Source organism: Prionailurus bengalensis, chromosome B4 (assembly GCF_016509475.1).
Source record: "Prionailurus bengalensis isolate Pbe53 chromosome B4, Fcat_Pben_1.1_paternal_pri, whole genome shotgun sequence".
In the NCBI taxonomy this organism is placed as follows: Eukaryota; Metazoa; Chordata; class Mammalia; order Carnivora; family Felidae; genus Prionailurus; species Prionailurus bengalensis.
The window spans coordinates 72,396,438-72,419,670 of NC_057358.1; the positions used below are offsets into that span (position 1 = coordinate 72,396,438).

Consider the following 23,233-nt stretch of genomic DNA (forward strand, 5'->3'; position numbering starts at 1 on the left):
CAATGTTCATCTTAAAAGGAAAGCATTCAGTCTTTCACCAGTAAGGATGACACTTGTTGTGGGTTTTTCATGAATGTTCTTCATCTAGTTGAGGATGCCTCGTTTTTCTTGTTATTCTGTTAAAACGGTGTATTAAATGAGTTGATTTTCATGTGTTGAACTATCCTTGCATTTTGGGATACATCTCACTTGATCACAATCCTTTTTATATATTACTGGTTTTGATTTGCTAGTATTTTTTTGAGGATTTTTGCATTTTTATTCATAGGAGATAATAGTCTATAGTTTTCCTGGGATGTCTTGGTGTGGCTTTGACATCAGTGTAATTTTGGTCTCACAAAATGAATTGGGAAGTGTTCCCACCTCTTTATTTTTAGAAGGGTTTGTGAAGCATTGGTGTCAGTTTTCTATAAATTGTTGATAGAATTAGTGAAGCCGTGTGGGGCTAGGCATTTCTTCACTGGAAGTTTTTGTTGTTGTTCTTTTAAACTACTAATTTAATCTCTTTCTCTTGATCCATTCAGACTTTCTGTTTCTTCTTTTCTTCTTGAGTCAGCTTCAATTATTTATGTCTTCCTAGGAATTTATTGTTTCATCTAGATTAATTTGTTAGCATATAATCACTCATAGTATTCCCTTATAATCTTTTTTACTTTTTTAAGGTCAATATTAATGTCTCTCCTTTCACTTTCACTTCTGAATTTGAAACTTTTTTTTCTTGATTAGTCTAGGTAAAGATTTGTCAGTTTTGTTGATCTTTTCAAAGAACCAACTTTTGTTGATTTTTCTGTTGTTTTTCTATTCTCTTTTTTTGCCTTTTGTTGGAATGTTTAATTCATTTAAATTTAATGTAATCTTTAATAAAATTGGATTCACATCTATTTTGCTATTTTCTATTTGTCTCAGGTCTTTTCTTCCCTATTTCTTTATCACTATCTTTTTTTGTGTAAAATAGATATCTTCTAGTATACCATTTTAATTCCTATTTGTTGTTTCTTTTACTCTTCTGTTGTGATTGTTATTTTCTTAAGTGGTTGACCTGAAGATTATAATTAATATCTTGTTGTAAAGCAATTTCATTCAGTTTTAATGCCAATTTATTTTCAGTAGTATGCAGAAACTTTGCTTTGGTATGGGTCCTTTCCCTCCTCACTCTTTTGCGCTATTATTCTCATAAAAATTACATCTTTTATGCATTATAAGCCCATCAACATAGTTTTATAATTAATGTTTCATGCAACTGTCTTTTACATCAGATAGGAGAAAATGATTACATGCAAAAATATATTTATACTGTGTTATTTGCCTGTGTAGTTACCTCTGTCAGTGTTCTTTATTTCTCAGGTGAGTTTGAGTTACTGTCTAGTAATTTTTATTTGAGCCTGAAGGACTTTCCTGAGTAGTTCTTGTGGAGCACATTAGCTTGCAACATGTTCTTTCAGGTTTTGTTTATTGAGGAATGTCTTAATTTCTCCTTCATTTTTTGAAGAATAGTTTTGCTAGACATAGAATACTTTGTGGACAGTCTTTCAGCACTTTGAGTATAACACCCCACTGCCTTCTAGTCTTTATGGTTTCCAATAAGAAGTCAACTGTTTATCTTACTCAGGACCCCTTTGTACATGCAGAATCACTTTTCTCTTTCTGCTGTCAAAATTCTCTTTGTTCTCCTCTTTGGACACCTTGAGTCTGATGTGCGTATGTTTGGATATCTTTGAGTTTATCCTCCTTGGAGTTTGCTGAGCTTCCTGGATATACAAATTAACGTTTTCATCAAATTTGGGAAACTTTCAGTTGTTATTTCTTCAGATATTCTTTCTAACTCCTTTCTTTCCTTTCCTTCCCTTCCTTCTGGGACTCCCATTATGTGTATATTGGTATTGTTGATGGTGTCCTGTCTCTGAGTCTGGGTTCATTTTTCTTCATTCCTTTTTCTTTCTGTTACTCAGACTGAATAATCTCAGTAGACCTAGTTTTGAATTAGCTGTTTTTTTTTTCTACCAGTCATCTGCAGAGGAACCTCTCCAATGAACTTTTCATTTTAATTATACTTTTGTATCTCTAGAATTTCTACTTGGTTCTTTTTAACAACTTTATTGATATTCTCTGCATGGTACAATGTTCACGTAGTTAATTCTTTAGCAGAGTTCCTATCAGTTCTTTGAACATACGTTTAATTGCTTATTTTAAGTTTTTTGTCCAATAAGTCCAACTTCTGGATTTCCTCAAGGACAGTTTCTATTGACTCCTTTTTGCCCCCGTGTTATGACCAAAATTTTCTGTTTCTTTGTGTATCTCGTCATTTTCTGTGGAAAACTGGGCATTTTAAATTTTATAATGTGGCAGATCTAGAAATCCTATTTTCCCCGCTCTTCGCAGTTGTTGCTTCTATTGTCATCACTGCCACTGTTGCTGTTCACTTAGTTACTTTCCTGGACAAATTCTGTAAAGTCTTCATTCTTTGTTGCGTATGGCCATGAAGTCTGTATTCAGTAAGCTTAGTTGTCAGCTAAGGGATAGTGATTCCTTTAAATGCTGGGAACCAGTCATTTGAGCCTTTGCCAGGTGACTCCGTGTATGTCTGTGGGGAATGCCCCCAGCACTTTAGTGGGCAGTTTGCACTTCTTCCTTAGCCTTTATTTCCTGCTTATGCAGAACCTCAAAGCCAACCAGAGAGGAGGGATTAAGGTTTTCTCAGGTCTTTCCTGGCCACCTGCACGGTCCTACATGTGCACATGGCCTTCTACAATCCTAGGAATTTGTTAGAACTTTTTGAAATCTCCCATGGATACCTCATTTCCCAATTTTTCCTTTTAGGTTTTTTGGTGGGCACCTTGTTAGCCCTTACTGGTGTTGCTGTCTTGGGCAGCTGTAATGTTAAATAATTTCTGCTAGTGCTTTCAACAGGCCCTCTGGGGATAGGATTGCTGGCACAGTAGGAGCTCTGAGACAGGTCAAAAATGACAAATCCTGAGAATGGAGTTTTTCCAGGGAGCTTCCAGACTCATCAAATAGTGACAGTTCTCTGGGGGTGGGTTTTTGGTAGCTTCAGATCACTTCTGCCTCCTTCAGTGGCTGCTGTGCTACCATGGTCATGGGGCTATTGTCTAATAACACCACCGTTAGGCCAAGGATATGGGGATGGGGATAGGTCAAATAAAAAGCTGACAAAGCTCACTATTTTTATGGAGATTTAGCTGTTTTTACTCCTCAGATTTCTGTAAGCCCTTGTTTAATTTCCAGAGTTCTGCAGAGGTTACTTTTGACAAATTTTGCCAGTGTTCTCATTGTGTTTATGAAGGAGCAGGTTTTTTCCAAGATCTTTATTCAGATATCCTAGAAGTGTTTTCCCTGCCCATTTGTTTTTAACTGAGTTATTTGCAAGGCTACCAAATTCTGCAACTCCAGTCCCATTCACATAGGAGTCCATCTTAATGACTTCTCCTAAGGGGAGCAGTTTACAACCTGTTGTAAGCTTGTTAGTTTTTTTTCTTATTTGTAGGAATTATTTAAATACTCTAGTGAAGAGTCCTTTGTCATTTTTATGTGTTGCAAAACTTCTACCAGTTTGTGGCTGCTTTTTTCTTCTCATCCATTATCCACTAACGGTCTTTTAATGAAATTCTCACTTTTACACGACTTTGAACCTATCACGACTTTGAATATATCAGTATTTTCCTTTATGATTTATACTTTTTGGTTTCTCATTAGTGAAATTTCTTACCCCAACTCCTTTTTTTTTTTTTTTTTTTTTTTTTTTTTTTTTTAAAACAAGTTCCTACTGCTACATTCCTGTTTTCTACTTGGAGTTGATTTATATGTGATAGGATTTAGGAGTTCAGTTTCACATTTTTCCATATAGATACTGGATTGCAGCAGCCCCATTTGTGGAAATGTCACTTCTCACCTTACTGTTTTGCTGGACCAGCCTTGCCCTAAGTCAGTTTCTGAATATGTAGAAGATTGTTTATGAATTCTATTTTTTTTTCTTGCTCAGCTTTTCTTAACTTATGTCAGTAGCACTTTGTTCATTAGGAATGTCTTGACTGTTCTGAGCCTTTTGCCCTTCTATTGAATTTATGGCTCAAATGGGGGGCGAATAACATCTTCAGATATTGAGTCTTCCAAATTATGAACATGATGATGTGTCCATTTATATAGATCTTTTTCACTCGTTCAGAACAGTTTTATCATTTCCCCCTATAAATCTTATACATCTTGAATTTGATTTATTCCTAGGCTCTTTATTTTTTTAAGCTGTTTAAAGATGGTATTTAAAACGATTAAGTCCTTATTGCTGCAGATCTCTAGGGACATAATTCCTTTTACTGGCCCTATGTATAGTTTGAATACCGATTCTGTGTCCAGCATCTTGTCTTTGGTTTTCTTGACTTACTGTGCTGGCAGGGCCCTAACTGAAAAGAAGTAGTGATAACAGGACACTTCATCCTGATCTAAAGGAAATACTTTTAGCATTTTATCATTAAGTATAATGGGTTTTTTTTATAGGTTTTATGTAGCAGCCTTTATTAGATTAATGAAGTTCAATTCTTTTCCTAGTTTTATGAGAATTTAGTTTTCTTATCACAAATGGATGTTTGATTTTATGCTGCTAGAAAGGAAGTCATATTTATTAACATTTTTAAAAATTTTATTTTTCTCTTTTCTTTAGCAAAGAAGTTTGTCATCCTGATATTGGTGGCAAGATCATCATGTGCCCTCAGTGTGATAGGCTTTGTCCATTCTGGAAACTCAATATTACTTGCGAGTCCTCAAAGGTAATTTTTGTTATTCCAAACATTTGTAACTAATGAAAGACTTTTTTTCCTTCTAATAATTTTAGCATGGTCTGGAATTATTTTATTTCTCTGTGAAATTCAGAAAGGTAATATTCAACTAAACCTCCAGACATTCTGAAAGGTGGATATGTAATGCATGTGTTTATTCCTCTTTTACAAATAGTAAATTGAGATTAAAAGCCTTATCTAAAATCTTCAGGCAGGTCAGTGAGGAGCTGTGGCATTGAAACTGTTAGAGTATTTGAAGTAATCAAAGCAGAAACCTCAAACCCACCTTATCTCATGAGTACTGTTTCATAGGTTTACTTATTGTAAGTATCTTCCTTAGTTCAAATAAGTAGAAACCTGAAATTTGTACTAGTGTTTTCCCACTTTCAAAATGTACTGAAACTAGCTTGTTTTTTGTTTTGTTTTGTTTTTTAAACCTGCTTATCAGATTTAGGCCTTATCTATGAATATGCATAAGAAAGGCTTTGTATATAAATGAGAACAGATATTCACTTTGTCCCAAAACATTCCCACAAAACGCAAATGGTTCCCTTAAGCATGCAGATGATCTTGAGCTATAGGACTTCTTAAAATCCAAGAGGCTTAGGACAAGTATTGAGACTGGAGGTAGCTTAAGGAAAGGCATGCCTGAAACTCTAGCTGGGAAGAAAGATGGTCATCTTGCTTTGGAGAATTTTCCTGGCAACTTTGACCTACTGTTCTCCCATGTTGTGATCTTTTCTCTATCCCCTTGTTCCACCATGAAAGCTTAGGAATCTTTAAATGATGTTAAAATATTCTGACCTACTCCATCTAAGTCTTATTGTAACTAAATATGTTCCTATTATAATGTCACTTTAAATTTTATATTTTACAAAATTCTTGAACTTATATGATCACTTTTTTTATGTTATCACTTTGACACAGTAACCCTGTGAGACAGGCAGAACAGTTATTACATCCATTTTACAGATTAAAACACTGAGGATCTGAGAGATTAAATGATTTGCTCAAGTTACCTACCTAGCAGATGACAAAGCCAGAAATTGACAGCAAATCTGCGTTTCTTGCCACTACTGTGTTCTTCACCAGCTGACGGTAGTACCAACCACTTCACTCACAAATTGAGCGCTATGTTTGAAAAAAATGTTCTGCTACTTAATTAAGATGATTGCAGGGTATTGTTGACACATGGATTTTTACACTTAACTTATGAATTAAAATAGATTTCAGTGCCTCTCCCCTAGAAACCAATGCAAGTCTAGACTCTAAAAATCTGCCCTAGATCACACAAAGTAAGACTTAAAGGTAGCAGGAGGGAAGCTGCCTTCTGGCGATGTTGACTCATAAAGGTCACTAGTTAGTGGATATCCTTGGACACTGGATTTAAGGCAAATGCCAGTGATAATACCAGAAGCTAACTATACTCCACAGAGTACAATTGGAAGTTCCATTTTCCTTAAGAAATTCTCTTTCACTCGCCACACCCCCATCTCTTCTCTCAGTTCTTCTTTTCCACCAACCCATCCTTAATTAAGGACATGACTTTCAAATCTGTCCCTGTGCACAGTTTTTTCCATTGTTTTGGAAAAAATGAATCTTTCATTCTATCCCAATTTCCTGAAGAATCCTTTGAGTCTTGTTAGAGTGACTTACAAAGGGAAGGAAACACATAAAAGAATATGAGTTAAAAGGATTACATTTTTAAATTGTTAAAAAGGAGAAGAAAAGAGGAGCTTTTCACGCTTCTCTGTTGGCTGATTCAATCATCTATCTCGTCATTCATACACTTATTTATGTATTCATTTCTACCTCTTTCTTTTGGAAAGAGCTGGAGTATTCACTAATTAACATGAATGCTAAAAGGGTTAATAGATGAGAAAAAGGAAATTAGGATCAAGAAAGTGAGGGAAAAGTTATGGAAGTAATCAAGATTAATGTTGTTTTTGTGATTGAGCATTAAATAAGGCTCTTAGCTTTTTGGCTGGCAAGATAAAAGGGAAATGTAACTTAAAATATTTTTTTATAAAATTTTGGTTTTGTTCCTTAGAGGAAGAAAGCATAACAAATGGTCACTTTTCTAGATTTTCGTTGGTTCTTCTGCTTAAAATGGTCATGCCCTGCATTATGTAACCATCTCTTCCCTTCCCTCTTCCATGTGACTTAAGCAGCGTGCTGACTGGGGCTACTCAACACGGCTTTCCTTCTCTGTGCCATCCTGGCAAGTAAGCTAAGCTAAACTTTTTGCTGAGAAGGCCCCTTGCTTACCTGCTCCTCTGATTTCTGCCTATGGGGCAAATAGAGAGGCCAGTCATCTTGTTTTTTCTGCTGGGTCCTTGATCCTCACAAATATGGCAAAAAATGGTAACTTAATGCAGGCCACCTAATTCCCTCTTGTAACAGTACAAAGCACATCTCTTGTCTTCAGCTGGGTGACTGGAGTGAACTCGGCATAAGCCATAAACCAGCTTTTTCTTGCTGCTTCTTTCTTTCTTTCTTTCTTTCTTTCTTTCTTTCTTTCTTTCTTTCTTTCTTTCTCTTTCTTTCTTTCTTTCTTTTCTTTCTTTCTCTCTTTTTCTTTCTTTCTTTCTTTCTTTCTTTCTTTCTTTCTTTCTTTCTTTCTTTCTTTCTTTCTTTCTTTCTTCTCTCACTGACAAATAAGCTTCCACTGGCTTTTTCTCAGCATACTAGGACAAAGAATTCACAGGTAGGCTTTTTCTTTCTGGAGTAGGTAGTTAGAGGTGTCAAGGCAAGTAGGGAGGTATCAGATAGAGAGAAGCTTGCAATGATTCCTAAAAGAGTAGGGTTTACGGGGCGCCTGGGTGGCGCAGTCGCTTAAGCCTCCGACTTCAGCCAGGTCACGATCTCGCGGTCCGTGAGTTCGAGCCCCGCGTCAGGCTCTGGGCTGATGGCTCAGAGCCTGGAGCCTGCTTCCGATTCTGTGTCTCCCTCTCTCTCTGCCCCTCCCCCATTCATGCTCTGTCTCTCTCTGTCCCAAAAATAAATAAACGTTGAAAAAAAAAATTTTAAAAGAGTAGGGTTTAACAGAATCTGCAGTAATAGCCCTATAACACACAGAATAGTTTTGCATAAGATTTTTCTTATAATAATTTTCGCTGAGGGGTAAGGCATAACATTAAATGACAGTTTTGGTTCCATAAGAGTCAAAACTGAAAGATTTGAAATACTGGTCCATCATGGATGGAATGCCAGGATGAGGAGAATAGGCAGAGAGGGGTGTTCCCCAAATGGCCACTCTTTTATTAATTCTGTCTTCCTTGAGCTGATTTTTGGGAGGAACCATTGGGTAACAGACAGTCCAGGATTATGCTTTCTGATCAGGGTCCAGATAGAGTATTGAGGGGCATTTGTATGCTTTGGAAAACACATGTACAAGATGATGGTTAGGTGGATATTCTTTTGAAAATAACATAATATTTTGACATAGATGAACATTTACTCACTTGACATCATTATATAAAGGGCAACCAAAAAAGTTACTTAGAGTTTTCCTTAGAAGCAACTTTGAATTTTCTTTGACAATTAAAGAGTTTGGGTTTTTTTTTTTTTTTTTCATCCCATAACTTCATTTTCTATGCAGTCTTCTTTACTCTATGATCTATTGTAAAGTTGACATTCTGCACATTTGCCACTTTTTCCAGTACGTTTATACTTTATATATAGAGTTTTTTAGGAGATGTAAAAATGTTCGCTAGTGAAAAATTAGTAACTAATTGAAGGATTTTCCAATAATCCATATAGGGAGTATTTAAATACTAGCAAAAAAAGAAAAAAAAAGAAATTTAGCAGAATGAGTGAATAAAGCCTTCTTTGTGTAGGTGTATCATCTATTCAGTCATGGTTGTTGTACCCACTGTAATGTCAGCAAAAGCCCCTGTGCATCCTTAATCTAATGGAAACCTCTGTCATTGATGGTAGAAAGCCATAATTGGGTTTGGGGAAGCAGAGCTGTCCTTGGGCAGAGCTGTCTCAGAATAAACCCCAGCAGTGTGCTTTCCTCAACAAGAAAAGCAAGAATTCAGTAACTTACCCTCTGACCAGGATGAGATGATGATAAGATGCAAATTGTAAATCTAAAAGTTGCTTTGAGTTCACTGTATTTTTAGAGCTATCCTACTTCAAGTTCACTATGACAGCTTATCCGGAGAGGCCATTATTCAGAAGTCTGATAGAGACTTTAAATGAAGTGGAATCTTAGCAGCTATGCCAATTTCTTTATCATGATGGGGAAAGATTCCATTGGAAAATGCACTGTGATAAATGCGGCAAAGGCTGTTTGCTCTCAAAACAATAAGAAATCCCATCTGTAAGTGTATAGTAGTATCTGCTTTAAAAGAAATTCAGACTAGAGAATACACAAAGCATTACATATTTGCTGAATTCTAGTGAGTAGAAAACATGATTAATTTATATGTCGTTATTGTATTTTCTAGAAATTGTGCATCTTTGACAGTTTTGGAACCCTAGTGTTTGCAGTATTTATGGGAGTATGGGGTAAGTTATTTTCCTTTTTTTTTTTTTCCAGTTTACTTTTACATCTTAACATTAAAAGAAACAAACCTGAGATCGTATAGGCATCTAATTTAATAGCATTTCACAGTTTTATATAAGCTATCAAAGTAACCTACTTTTAGGACCTTGGATTCCTCAAGCTTCAGCTCCCTTAGAGCTCCATTTACAACTCTAAAGACCAATGTATGAATTACTGCATAAAAAACTACTTGACAATATGGTTACTTAAAACACACATTTATTATTTCTCATGATTCTCTACATCAGCTGGGATGTTCTCCAGTCACATGCTGGCTCAGCTGATATCTGCAGTAAGCTAGCAGCTCCGCTGGGGTAGATGGTCTGGCAGTCACCAGTCTGGTTTGGTCTATGGGGCTCAGCTGGGCTGGCTAGTCTTGATCTACATGGTGTCTCATCCTCCAGTGAAGGTTCTTCACATGGTGGTTTTAGGGTTCCAAAGAGAAGCAAGAGAGGGCAAACCCCAATACACAGACATTTTTTGAGTCTGTTGTTGCATCAAGTTTGTGAATGTCCCATCAGCCAAAGTAGGTCATGGCCAAGCCAACAACAATGTGAGGAGGTCAGAGGACTGACTGTCCAAGGACTTGGATACAGGGAGACATGGTTCATTGGGAGCTATTATTGTAATAGTCCCCATAGCTGTGATCCACCCTGACTTTCATGGGGTTGGGGTTTTGGGGGAAGCCACAACACAGAGATTACAAGTAAGCTTTCTTCTTTATACTCTTTTATATGAGTGAGTATTTAATAAGTATATGTTACTATTATAATAGTAAATAATAATAATAAACTATTTAATAAATATAGTCCTAAAGAATATAATTCTTCTGTAGGTGCTTTAACACTATAGTTGTATTATTTACTTTGAATAGCATCATTAATATAATGAGGCAATTACCATTTTCTTTAAATGAAGACATTTAAATGTTTAATTGACATAAATGTTCTACCATAGAAGAAAAAAATTCCATTTTCACAGACAAATGTGCTTCCAGTTTTATTGTGTAAGTCAAGGGGGAGCTAGAGCTCAGGTTATATAGATAGCTGGGAGAGGAACATGACTCGGGTCTCTTAGTCTTGAGAAGACGACACATGAACACATGCAGCTCACGAAACAGTTCTTCCTCAGTGTCCTCGAGAGCGTTTCTCTTTCACAGTGGTTATGCCTGTTAGAAGTCACCAAATGGATCCCAGAACAGATGATCCAATAGTTCTGGGCACTGTTTACAGATTAGTTGCCGCTCCTGGGGAAAGTAAACTATAAGATGGCCAAACTTACCTACAAAGTTATTGTCCTGCAGACATTTACCTATGTTTTGGCTACAGACCAAACACTAGCTAATATTTGACACATAGAATAAAGATCAAATTCGTGCATTAAGATCCTCTTTACCCCTCCATTGTAAAATATATTTCTTTTGGGGCACCTGGATGGCTCAGTTGGTTAAGCGTCTGACTTCAGCTCAGGTCATGATCTCGTGGTCTGTGAGTTGGAGCCGTGCGTCAGGCTCTATGCTGGCAGCTCGGAGCCTGGAGCCTGCTTCAGACTCTGTGTCTCAGTCTCTCAGCCTCTCCCTGCTCACGCTCTGTCTCTCTCTCCCTCTCTCTCAAAAATAAATAAATGCTAAAAAAATAAGTTTTTTTTAAATATGTCACTTTTATCCTCCCCCTAATAAGAGCAGAGGTACTGAACACCTGGGTGATGGTCCTTTTAACAAACCAGCACTGATTTGTAAAGTATAAAATTCTGACACATCTGTTGAACTCCATAGGTATCCTAATGCATGTTGACAGCCCTAATTTAGAAATACATTTTAAATAAAGCAAAAATTTATAAATTAATCTTGGCACTGCAAAGATAAACCTCAAATTTCCTAGCTGACTTTGCTTTCTGTAACCATCAACTCCACCATGTTTGTAGAACTGACTTAAGCATATTCAGCTGACTTTATTTCATCAGATTTTAGAATGCAGAAAACATTTCAACACTGCTTGTAGTAGCATATGTGCATCTTTAAGGATATGTATGTATGATGAAGTCTTTATTTTTAAAGTGTATCGTATTGCTTTTCCTGTTACCTCTGCCCTTATGATAACCGCTGCTGTGAACCTTGTTACAGGAAATCAGAAATTGCAGAACCAAAGAGGCAGGAGGACCATGTGAAGTCTTTTATATCACTGCCATTCATATTCCTCTAGCATCTCTTGTGTGCCCAGGTCTATTAGAGTATTGTTAGTAGTTTTGGCTCCCTCAGAATTCTAAAAGTTGAGGGCTGTAAGCCTTTTGTAGCAAATGTAGCACCAACCATATACTTACCTGAAAAACGTCCACCCTTTTAGGCCAAGCCAGCCCACCCGTTCATACTGACTTGGAGTCCTAAACCCATGGCGGAAGTACCAGTTGCTAACATATCCGCTCCTCCTCATTCCTTATTGCTCCTTACCTCCTTCCATTGGATTCTCCCTGGCTCCAGGCTCTTGGCTGCATGGCTGCATGGCTGCATGGCTGCAGTTTTTAATTTTCACCTTGGAGTCTTGGGCTGGGCCTAGTGATGTCCAGAAAAACACCAGACACTTGGCTTATGGGGGGGCTGGGGAGTCAGGAAGGCATTATCCTAACCTGCTACACTTGGGGATCAGGAAACAGCTATAGCCAGTTAGTTTGAGAACTCACTCTACTGTTCCCACTGCATCCACACCAGCACAATAATGCCACTCCTGCAGCCATCTCTGCCTCCATTCAACTCCGTTTCGGATTTAAGTGACACATAAATGCATCTGATAGGCATTTTGTAAAATCATATCAGGAACCCCAGCTGCAAGAAAGTCTGAAGCCATGTGGTTTTTAATCTAGTCTTAGTTAGGAAGTTGGAATAGAGGCTGAGCAAAGCTCATCTATCTTACTACCTTTGTGAGTAAAGAGGTCTAACTCATTACAAGGCCTCGTAAAATATCCCTGCTCTCCAGCAGTAAACGTCTAGTGACTAGAACACTACCACGTGCTACAGTGTACCCCTTGTCCTTGGACACCGCTGGATGGCACCACCAGTGCTGTATATGGCTCTCGTCTTCATGTGATGCATACTTTCTTTAGATGTAGTAATACCTTGATTAAGAGGACAAGCTGTTCTTGCTTCCCAAGGTCCTAGGCAGCCTTCCCTCTTCTCTATTACATGTCGATGTAAGAGCCCTGTGTCTCTCTAATCAATAAGTGCCTCATGTGTGTGGTTTGCCAGAGAACATAGGTGCAGTGCTCCCCACCAGAGGAAGAGCGTTCCAAAGACACAGGACAGGAAATTCCTTTCTGACATCATGCACAGTCACCCGAGGCCCTGGTGCTCTGGGCTCCCCAGCGATGTGCATCGGCAGTGCTGTGGCCCATGAGCAGTCTAAAACCTTGAGTGGTTATTATACGTTACCAATGTCTCCATGGGCCCTGAGAACTAATGCCCAAGGGTTTTGTAGACTTCACCCTCCAATGTCCCGCCTAGCTAAGGAGCAGGCAGCTTGAGGCAATACCACATGGTGAGGAAGCAGAGCTTGGGTTCTGGAGCCAAGAATGCCTGGGTTTGATTCCTGCCTCCAAAACTGTAACCTCGGGCAAGTATTTTAACCTTTCTGTGCCTCTCTCTCTTTGTGTCTAAAATGAGGAGAGTGATAGTTACCATAGAGGGGTGTGAGGGCTTTTACCTATGTCATTAAGTTCATAACAGCCCTGTGAGGTACGTCTTCTTGCCCCCCATTTTACAGAAAGGGAAGGGGGGGGCTCAGAAAGTTGGAACATTTTGACCAGGAGTCACACATCTGATAATTGTCAGAACCAGAATTTGAACTTGATTCCAACATCTGGGTTATTTCTACTCTCACTCATTGTACTGGAAAATTAGTAAAGTTAAAACAAACACCACTGGGAGGTGAGTGCTTTCCCGATTTCGGTTGTCTTCACCACTGGGGAGTGCTCAGTTCATGCCACTAGCAGCCACTTCCCAGGGTCTCCTTCTTTATCTCTGGCTGCCCACCTGAGATCTGCAGGATGTCAGGCCAGCTTCTCTCTGCTCTCCACTCTGGCGATTCTCAACTCTGACTGATGTTAGACCTTTGAGACAAAACAAAACACAATGTTCATGCCCCTATTCTAGTCCAATATAATCAGAAACTCAGGGATGGTGCCTGGGCTCACTGTTGTTTTTTTTAAAGCTCCCAAGTGCTTCTCATGTGCAGCCAGGATGAGACCCACCCCTCTACACCTCATTTAGTGATCTCATCCATGCCTGGCCTCAGTTACTACTATAAAAAGTATCCGGTTCAGGGGCACCTGGGTGGCTCAGTCAGTTAAGCATCTGACTCTTGATTTCAGCTCAGGTCATGATCCCATGGTTCGTGAGTTTGAGTCCTTCATCAGGCTCTGTGCTGACAGTGTGGAGTCTGCTTAGGAGTCTCTCTTTCTCTCTCCCTCTCCCTCTCCCTGCTCACATTCTCTCTCTTTCAAAATAAATTAACTTAAAAAAAAAAAAGTTCCTGGCATACCTTAGGTCTTTCTCCCAAGTTGTAGACTTTTACATACCTACTAGACATCTTTTCTGTGGCCCAGAGGCACCTGGTTAGAACCAAACCTGTTGCCTTCTTGGACTCACTTCTCTTATAGCCCTTCGCATTGTGGGGTATGGCACTAGAATTTAGGACATTGCCCAAGCCAGAAACATGGCTGGCATCCTAGACCTCTTCCTTCCCTTTACATACCTGCATCTTTCCAACCATTCTTCCTGCCAAATGTGCTGTCTTCTCTCACCTCCCCACCTAGGCAATCAGGTCTCCCTGCCTCTAGTCTCCAGACCACCTGCAATATCCCCTCTTCCTTTAAGTTACAACCTGAACTTCTTTCAAGGCATAGAGTCCTTTGTGATGTGCCCCGGCGATCTCTCCACTGGCTGCCCCAGGCTTCCTCATTATACCTTGCACTCACTTCCAGATATTTGCAGTTTCTGGAAAGTATCTGAGTCTCTGGCTTCCTTGCCTGTGCGTGCACAGCTCCCACGGGAGATGACTTTAATATCCAACCTTCACCTGATCGAATCCAAGTCGGTCATCTCAGAGTGGCTGTAGTGGCCCCTTCTCTGGGAGAGCCTCGGCTACTCGTTGGTCACTCACCCAGAGCCACCTGTGCTCTTATCCTGACCACCCCCCCCCCCCCGCTAGTCTCTGATAACTATCATTTCACCATCATTCCTACACACCTAGGAGCTCCTTGAAGCACGGCCTGTGTCTTGTTTCTCTTTATTCTCCGCACATAAAAATACTTGTGTGTGGAACAGTGGTAAATCCAGTATTTCTATATAGGAAGAGCTTAGGGGTACCAGTCTGATTGAAAGGACACCTGGGTGGTTCAGTCGGTTGAGTGTCTTGACTTCGGCTCAGGTCATGATCTCATGATTCATGAGTTCCAGCCCTGCATCGGGCTCTGTGCTGACAGCTGAGAGCCTGGAACCTGCTTCTGATTCTGTGTCTCCCTCTCTCTCTGCCCCTCCCCTGTTTCTCTCTCTGTGTCTGTCTCTCTCTCTCTCTCTCTCTCTCTCTCTCAAAGAATAAATAAACATTAAAAAAAATTTTATAAAAAAGAAAGAAGGGTCTGTGGGATTTACCCTGAAACTATATTTTCAATCAACATTTAATGTTGTTTTTATTTAGTATTTTAAGTTTCAGGTCTTAAAAGATAGTAAAGAGTTCTAAAAATTATTTCATTCATATTTCACACAAGATTGAGAAAAGCATCATTTTTGCATATTTAAGAATATTTTTTTAATCCGGGGTGGCTTGGGTGGTGGTAAATAGAGATATAGGGACTACTAAAGTCCCCCCCCCCCCCCCCCCCCCGCCACCAGGCTCTTAGGAAAGAAGAGAGGGAAAGGGATGTAGGGAAGAACAGGCTGAAGGATGGATGGACCATAAACTGTTTTTGAATTATGGCAGTTATTTGTGTTTTTTAGTTGGCAACAACATGCTGGTAGCAGATGTTCTAGCGTTAGACACACTCACGTGCCTTCTGACCATCGTGTTGTTGTTACCTTTCCAGTGGCTATAGTCTGTTTTCACAAGCTGAGTAAATTATCAACATCATCTTTAAAAAAAAAAAAAGTAACTTGTTTTTCTCTTCTAAATCATAGTATCACCTACTAGATTAGGTTTTATTGACCGTGTACAAAAGTGTTATGAGTAATTACAATGATTAATAATTCAGGACAGCTTTGTTGACGGTCCCCATGCTCCTGTTCTCTCTCTGTTAGTAACCTTGTTTCTGGAGTTTTGGAAGCGGCGCCAGGCAGAACTGGAGTACGAATGGGACACTGTTGAGTTACAGCAGGAGGAGCAAGCCCGGCCAGAATATGAGGCCCGGTGCACTCACGTGGTGATCAACGAGATCACTCAGGTAAAGTGGACGTTAGGTCGATGCACTCTAGCCTGTTTATTACAGCAGTTCTCAGCTTTGGTGGCATATTGTAATCACCTGGGTACCTTAAAAAATACCGATGCCCGGAACCCATCACTGCGTGCCCTGATGGTACTTGGTGGCCTGGGGTGTGTTCCAGGCACAGGGATTTTTTTAAAGCTTCCCTGGTGATTCTAATGTGCAGCCAAGCCAAAGAAGTATCGCTTAAAACAGTGGACATGGGAGATAAATGTGACCCTTCTTTGTTGTTACCTTTCCCGTGGCTATAGTCTGTTTCCACAAGTTGAGTAAGTTATCAACATCCTCTTTAAAAAAAAAAAAAAGTAACTTGTTTTTCTCTTTTAAATCGTAGTATCACCTACTAGATTAGGTTTTATTGACCTAATCTAAAGTAAAAGTGGGGGGAAAAAATTAGACCCTGACTTAAAATGTAGAAGAAAAGATGCATTGGTTTGTGTCCTTTCATTCCGGTAAAAAATGCAGAAAAGAAAAATCAGACTCCACGAGCTCGTTGTATAGGGAAGGATGCATTGGATTTTTTGGTTGATTCTCAGTTTTTCACATGCACCTTCATTATTACAGCCCCTTTTTCATCCTAGACCAGCCACCCTTTGTGCTGCACTAAAGCCTCAGCCACTGCTCCACCTTCTGGTTGGGACGCACGCGAGACTGTGCGTCTGTCATCCTCAAGTTGTAGAAAGACTAGAGGAAGAAGGGAAACAGTTGTTGAAGTCCAACTATGTTTAGGCCTGTGCTAGGCATTTTATATAATTGGAAAGGTAAATTCCTTCTGCTACTGCAAAAATAAAAATAAAACAAAGCTATACCTCTCGGTAGAAACATTCCAAAGCCAGTGAAAGATAATTTTTGAGTCATCTGCATTAGTGCTCTTTTCCATCAACACAGAAAATTTAGAGCTGATTGTTCTTGCAGTCATCAGCATAAGGACAGTCAGTTCTGAGTACGAATAATTCTTGGAAAGAAAATGCTTTTAACAAGAGCATCTGAAAATGTCCCCAAGTATAGATTTTATAAATTGAATCAGAGATTTACAGAAGGCCGACACTAAAAGGGACTGGAGGGAGCAGTTCAACCTCCTCATTTTATAAATGGAAAAAAAATGAGGTTCAGTTATCAACAGAAGGTGACGTTTGTCTTTTACAACATAACAAGCTTCCAGTGATTCCCATTTTGTATAGTTCTCACTGTTTACTATGGAAGAGGATGGGGTCAAACCATGTGCTGTTGAAGGACAGCACATTCAGAAATGAAGGCAGAAACTTACATAAAATTTGATGTTGAAAACACCTTTTATTTTATTTTATTATTTTTTTTTTCAACGTTTATTTTTGGGACAGAGAGAGACAGAGCATGAACGGGGGAGGGGCAGAGAGAGAGGGAGACACAGAATCAGAAACAGGCTCCAGGCTCTGAGCCATCAGCCCAGAGCCCGACGCGGGGCTTGAACTCACGGACTGCGAGATCGTGACCTGGCTGAAGTCGGACGCTTAACCGACTGTGCCACCCAGGCGCCCCTGAAAACACCTTTTAAATAGTAGGGTAGAAAAAGCTGATAATATTGGCAACAGAAAAGGTGCTGAAGAAAGACAATTTGGTAATTTAAAATTGCCAACGAATAAGTTAAATTTCCGTTGAAACATAGCTTGTTAAAAAATTAAAGATGAAGGTTCATTTTTCTTTATCTTTTTTCCTCGTTTTACTTTCATTGCTAATGCATACTCAATTAGGCTGTAGTGTGGTAATGAAGTCTTGGGAATGAGACTGCAAATCTAAACAGCAACTTACTAGCCGAATGATCTTCGACAAATTATTTAACTTCTCTGTGCCATAGCTTCCTCTATAAAACGGGATTGATAGAGTTGCTTCCTCACACGGTTGTGGTTAGGATTAACTGAGTTAATGTGCAGAACCTACTTAGAATAGTACCTGGCCTAGAGTAAATGTAAGTATTTGTGGCTACTATTATACTATAGCTACTCTTACAATCCAGATAAATCTTGAGAAGTACTGATCTCCAGTCTTAAAAATTAAATATATTCTTATGAGTTATGGAAACTTTTAAAATTCATAGCTATGCCAAATCAATATATAAAGCTCAACCAAGAAACACATAGTAGGTACCTAGTATTTGCAGACACCGTGGAACTCACTGTCCTGCGTGGGCTCTGTGCCGTCATTGCCACCATTTCTAGAATCTGAGACAAGCTCAGGAATGTAGTTTACAGCTTAGCGTTGTCAGATAGACTCCTGAGCTGAGATCACAGCAGACAAACGGTTCATTGTTCATGCTCACATTTTCAAAAACCATTAAAATGAGCACGTACTTGTTATGTGTGTGTTTGAAATCAACAACAACAACAAAATGCAGTTATGAGTAAGGAGGCTGTTTGAAAACTAATTTTTACAAAAATTAAGCTTAGGATTTAGAGACCAATCAGGGCAAAAATCATTTCACCAGAGTATACCTTTGATTGACTAAACTTTTTTTTTTTTTTTTTTTTTAGGAAGAAGAGCGTGTGCCCTTCACTACCTGGGGAAAATGTATCCGTATAACCCTCTGTGCAAGTGCTGTCTTATTCTGGGTAAATCAGTCACAGACTTTTTAATATCTAATTTTAAATATCCTGGAAACTGAAAGCACACTGGAAACTGGTAGTCTGATAGAAGTGTTTCCAGAGAACCACTCAGCCACCATGTGGAACAACTCTCAATATCTATCTGCTCACAGTGGTTCTTTCAGTTCCTGCCACCTCTATGTGTTTAGATCAGATCAATGGTTCTGGATTTTCCATTTTCTGGTGAAGAGACCAAATGGGGGGCATTAAGAATTCTAAAATTTTCCAACAGTAATAGCTAAAATAAAATGTCTAGGGATAGCCTTAAAAGGATAATAGGAATTATCAGAGAAAACGTAAAAACTACTGAAAGATACAAAAGAAGACTTAAATTATTGTAGATGAAAAGATAATATGCCTGGATTATCAGGACTTTTGAAATTAATTTGGGGTTTATTATTAATAAAGTCATATTAGTAATATAATAATTAGTAATATATCAAGAATTTTATTGGCTCAAAAATAGCCGAATTAGAAAATAGGACATGAAGCCCAGATATGGGACCTCCTATCATTAACAATACACAAGAAGGGAGGCATTATAAATCAGTGGGATAAGTAAAGATTATTTAATAAATGGTGACGGAACACTTGTTAGCTACTTGGGAGAGAAAGATGGAAACCATACTATTAACATATATTATAATTCCAGAAACAATCAAAAGATAACACCATAAACTAGAAATAAATATTGGTGAATATGTAATCTCTAGATATAAAAAGACTTTCTAAACATAACAGCAATGGAAGAAGTTTCAGAGGAAAATATTTAAAGATTTCCACACATCCAGGCACCTTGGTGGCTCAGTCAGTTAAGCATCCTATTTTGGCTCAGGTCATGATCTCATGGTCCATGAGTTTGAGCCCCATATCAGGCACTGTGCTGACAGCCTGCTTCTGATTCTCTCCGTCTCTCTCTGCCTCTCTCCCACTTGCACTTGCTCTCTCTCTCAAAAAAATAAATAAATAAACATAAAAAAAAAAACCTTTAAAGATTCCACACATCAGAAGTGTTCTAAGCTTAAAACAGCAGAAGAAATTTTTGTTAACCAATAGGGCAAAGGTTTACTGCATTCAATACATAAGAAGTCCAGATCACTTGTCAGATAACACCAAAGATCTCAAGAGCTACAGAGGCAGAGAACATGAATACCCTTTCACAAAAGAAAAAACACCCTGGCAACTGTCAAGCCTCAATCCTAATTAAATCAGTGCACACTAAAATGAGATACAGTGTTTCACCTATTAAGTGATAAGGCTCAGTGTTTGTGAGGATGAAGTGCAGTCATCAGCTGCTCTCATACCTAAGCTATGAAAATTTTAAGCTGCTTCTGGCCTTCTTAGCAGTATGACAGTAAGTATCAAGAGTCAAAAATATTCATGTGCTTTAATCCACAATTCAGCATGTAAAAATTTTTAATCAGGAACTCTTTCAAAATAGTAAGTTAGTAAAGATTAGTTACATACAGATTTATTACAATATATATATATATTTATTTATATACATTATTATCCAGTAAAATCCTGGACTGCGAGTAACTTGTTCTGCAAGTGTTCCACAAGATGAGCGTACATTTCTAACTTTAACTTGATAAACGAGGGATGTCTTGCATTATGAGTAGAACGTGATGCCAAACATCACATGATCACAACTGAGCCAATGGTTCTTGAAATTTGCTTCGATATGCAAGTGCTTTGAATTACAGGCACGTTTCTGGAACAAACTATGCTCTCAGACCAAGGTTTTACTGTGTATATATAAAATCTGAGCCAAAATACTCTACTTCTAATCCTTCATACAGTAGAATATAGTGCGGCCATAAGAAAGTATGTCCATAAAAATATTTGACAACATGTGAAAATGTTATGGTTATGATAGGTTTAAGGAAAATACATAAAATAGTTTTTAATATGCAAACAATGCATAGTTCTGAAGGAATTATGCCTGTATATAGTTAGTAGATACATTTTTTCTGTTTCTTTTATTCCTTTATTTAAAAAAAAATTTTAATGTTTGTTTATTTATTTTGAGATAGAATGCGTGTGTGGGAGGGGCAGAGAGAGAGGGAGAGAGAGAATCCAAAGCAGATTCCACACTGTCAGCACAGAGCCCAATGTGAGGCTCGAACTCACAAAACTGTGAGATCATGACCTGGGCCAACCAAGATCAAGAGTCCGGTGCTTAACCAACTGAGCCACCCAGGTGCCCCTATAGTTAGGAGTCTTTCAATTATAGGTGACAGAAAATCAATCTCCAGTTGGTATAAACAACACTGATGACAACAAAATGAACCAATAAATGGTTCCTGTAACTAAAAATCTCGGGTCTGAGGTATGACTTCCATTAAGGATAGATACTGCAGCCCAGATGACATCAAGAGCTGTGTTTTGTTCTGTCATCATTCTCTGTTCACTGGTCTCCTGGCTTGGTGGGTGTAGGCACTACCTTATAGTCTCAAAATGGCTGCAAGATTCCAGATCTCCCATCCCATTCAAAACAAGAGAGGTCTCTGTCAGCAGCTTCCTTTATTGACAAGCAAGCTTCTCTTTCCCATGGATACTAGCAGATCTCTCCTCACATCTCACTGAATTTTATTAAGATATTTCTCAATCCTTGAATCACTTGCTGAGGCCAATAGGATGAGACACCTATTTGCCTCAAACCAATCAGGATCTACCTGTAAACCCTAGGGGAGGAGGGGGTCAATCCAGCCCAAGCCATAGGACTGAAAATGGAGGAGAGATTATTCTCTCAAAGCACAATCTGGGTCTGCTTGTAAGTCTGGGAACAGATTCAGGGCAGCAAACACAACCAGTGTCCACTATAGAGTAATTTCAAATATTCCCTAATAAGCATATATTGAAGTTATAGCCAGAAAGATTTGTAAGGAACTTAAGAATGAAGATTCATAAGGACTTCCTTCTATGAAGAAATACTGAACCTGTCAAGTACCCTGAAGAAGTATGAAAACATACCAAGTTTATAAAAGCTCTGAAAAGAATGAGAATTCATTTCATAAACCATGTAGGAAGCAGTGCCACGTAGAGTTTAGTGTGACTCCAGAGTCTTGGAGTAACTCAGTTCTTTTCACTTATTAGTTGCTTAATTTGGGTCAAAGTCTTATTCTCTGGGTCTCTTTTTCTTTGTAAAAGATACAATACTACTTACCTCACAGGGCTGTTGAGGATTTTAAAAATATGTGCTGAGTTGAATAGTAAAATTAAAAATCTCAGCCATTATAATTAATAATTTAAAAATTATTATGGAGATCTTTTAATTTTTTTAAATTAATTTATTTTTTTTTTTTTGAGAGAGAGAGAGAGAGAGGAAGAGAATCCCAAGCAGGCTCCGCACTGTCCGCACAGACCCCAATGCAGGGCTTAAACCCACAAACCGTGACATCATGACCTGTGCCAAAGTCAGGAGTCAGACACTTAACCGACTGAGCCACCCAGGCACCCCTATGGAGATATATATTTTTAAATATGTACCATTTAGGGGCACCTGAGTGGTTCTGTTGGTTGAGCAGCCAATGTTAATTTCAACTCAGGTCATGATCCAGGGTCATGGGATGGAGCCCCATGTCGGGCTCCGTGCTCAGAATGGAACCTGCTTGGCATTCTCTCTCATTCTCTCTCATTCTCTCTCATTCTCTCTCATTCTCTCTCTCTCTCTCTCTCTCTCTCTCTCTCTCTCTCTCTCTCTCTCTCTCAAAAAATAAAATAAAGTAAAATATATACACTTTAAATGGCCCGCATTTGTTGTTCTCAGAGAGGAAGACTGGATATACCTTCTCTAATACATTTTCTTTAGCCTTGGCGAATTTTCACATATACTCACACACATAAACATGTCATTCCTTTCACAAGCATTAAACCCTAACTGTAAGAAAGGAGATAATGAGCAAAATTATTGGAGGAAATATAATGCCTTCTGTACAAACTTTAAAAGTAAGAAAAACATCTTGTTAACACTTCAGCCTCCATAACCACAGCTCACATGTATATAGTACTTTTCGTTTGCCTGGGCTTCGTGTTCTAAGTGTTTTTACCTGGAGTAACTCATTAAATCCCCACAACAGTCCTATAAGTTAGTTCCCATTAGGATCCTTCATTACGTGGGCAAAGAAGTTGAAGCCCCATAGGTTAAGTGATTTGCACAAGGTCCCACAACTAGAGGCACATCTGGGATTCGAATGCAGGAACCTGGTTCCAGGACCCTGCCTGTTAATCACTCCCTTTACTGCTCTCCACAGGTGAAAACCAGCCTCTCTGTGTTGCTGTAAACAACAGGGCAGCTTTTACTTGGCCCTGAAATTCACATTTTTTGTAGCTTTTGTCTCTGGTAACAGTCTTCACAAGCAGTCAGACACATCGAGTACATGCTTTGGAGTAAGTCCAAGAAAGTAGATGTAGGGAAAACAGTTTAAACACAGAACCTTTAATATGCATTACCCAGTGGCCGGAGAAAACGTGCCTAGGGAGGAAGCGACATCCTACCAACCGTGTACAAACCGTGCTTCAGACCCCCTCACTGACACTGGTCTATGCAGTCAAAAACAACAGATGAGTGAAATGAATCTTGTGCAAAAGCAGGTAGGAATAACTGCCAGTTTCAGATCTTAAGATCCAAGGGAGAAGTGTGTGAAGCTTTCATCAGCAGATACCTGTGGCCATTTCCACGTTTCCTCAGGGCACCTCTGCAGGCTCCCCATCCTGTTCAGAATCTCACCTCCTGCAGGCGACCAAGACAACAGGTAGCACCTGCTGACCCTTGAACCAGGTGATCTGTTCTCTGCTGGAAGGAAACC

The 23,233-nt window shown here is 38.9% G+C and overlaps 1 protein-coding gene across 2 annotated transcripts in view; it reads left to right on the top strand.

The window, feature by feature from the left end:
* The window catches only part of ANO6 (anoctamin 6), a 199,484-nt gene that overhangs the window by 145,129 nt on the left and 31,122 nt on the right, over positions 1-23,233 (top strand). For both annotated transcript variants that reach the window (XM_043563491.1, XM_043563490.1), the window contains 4 exons: positions 4,673-4,778; positions 9,242-9,302; positions 15,623-15,765; positions 18,312-18,389. In XM_043563491.1, coding sequence (XP_043419426.1) covers positions 4,673-4,778; positions 9,242-9,302; positions 15,623-15,765; positions 18,312-18,389 — 388 coding nt within the window. The remainder of the gene's footprint in view (positions 1-4,672; positions 4,779-9,241; positions 9,303-15,622; positions 15,766-18,311; positions 18,390-23,233) is intronic.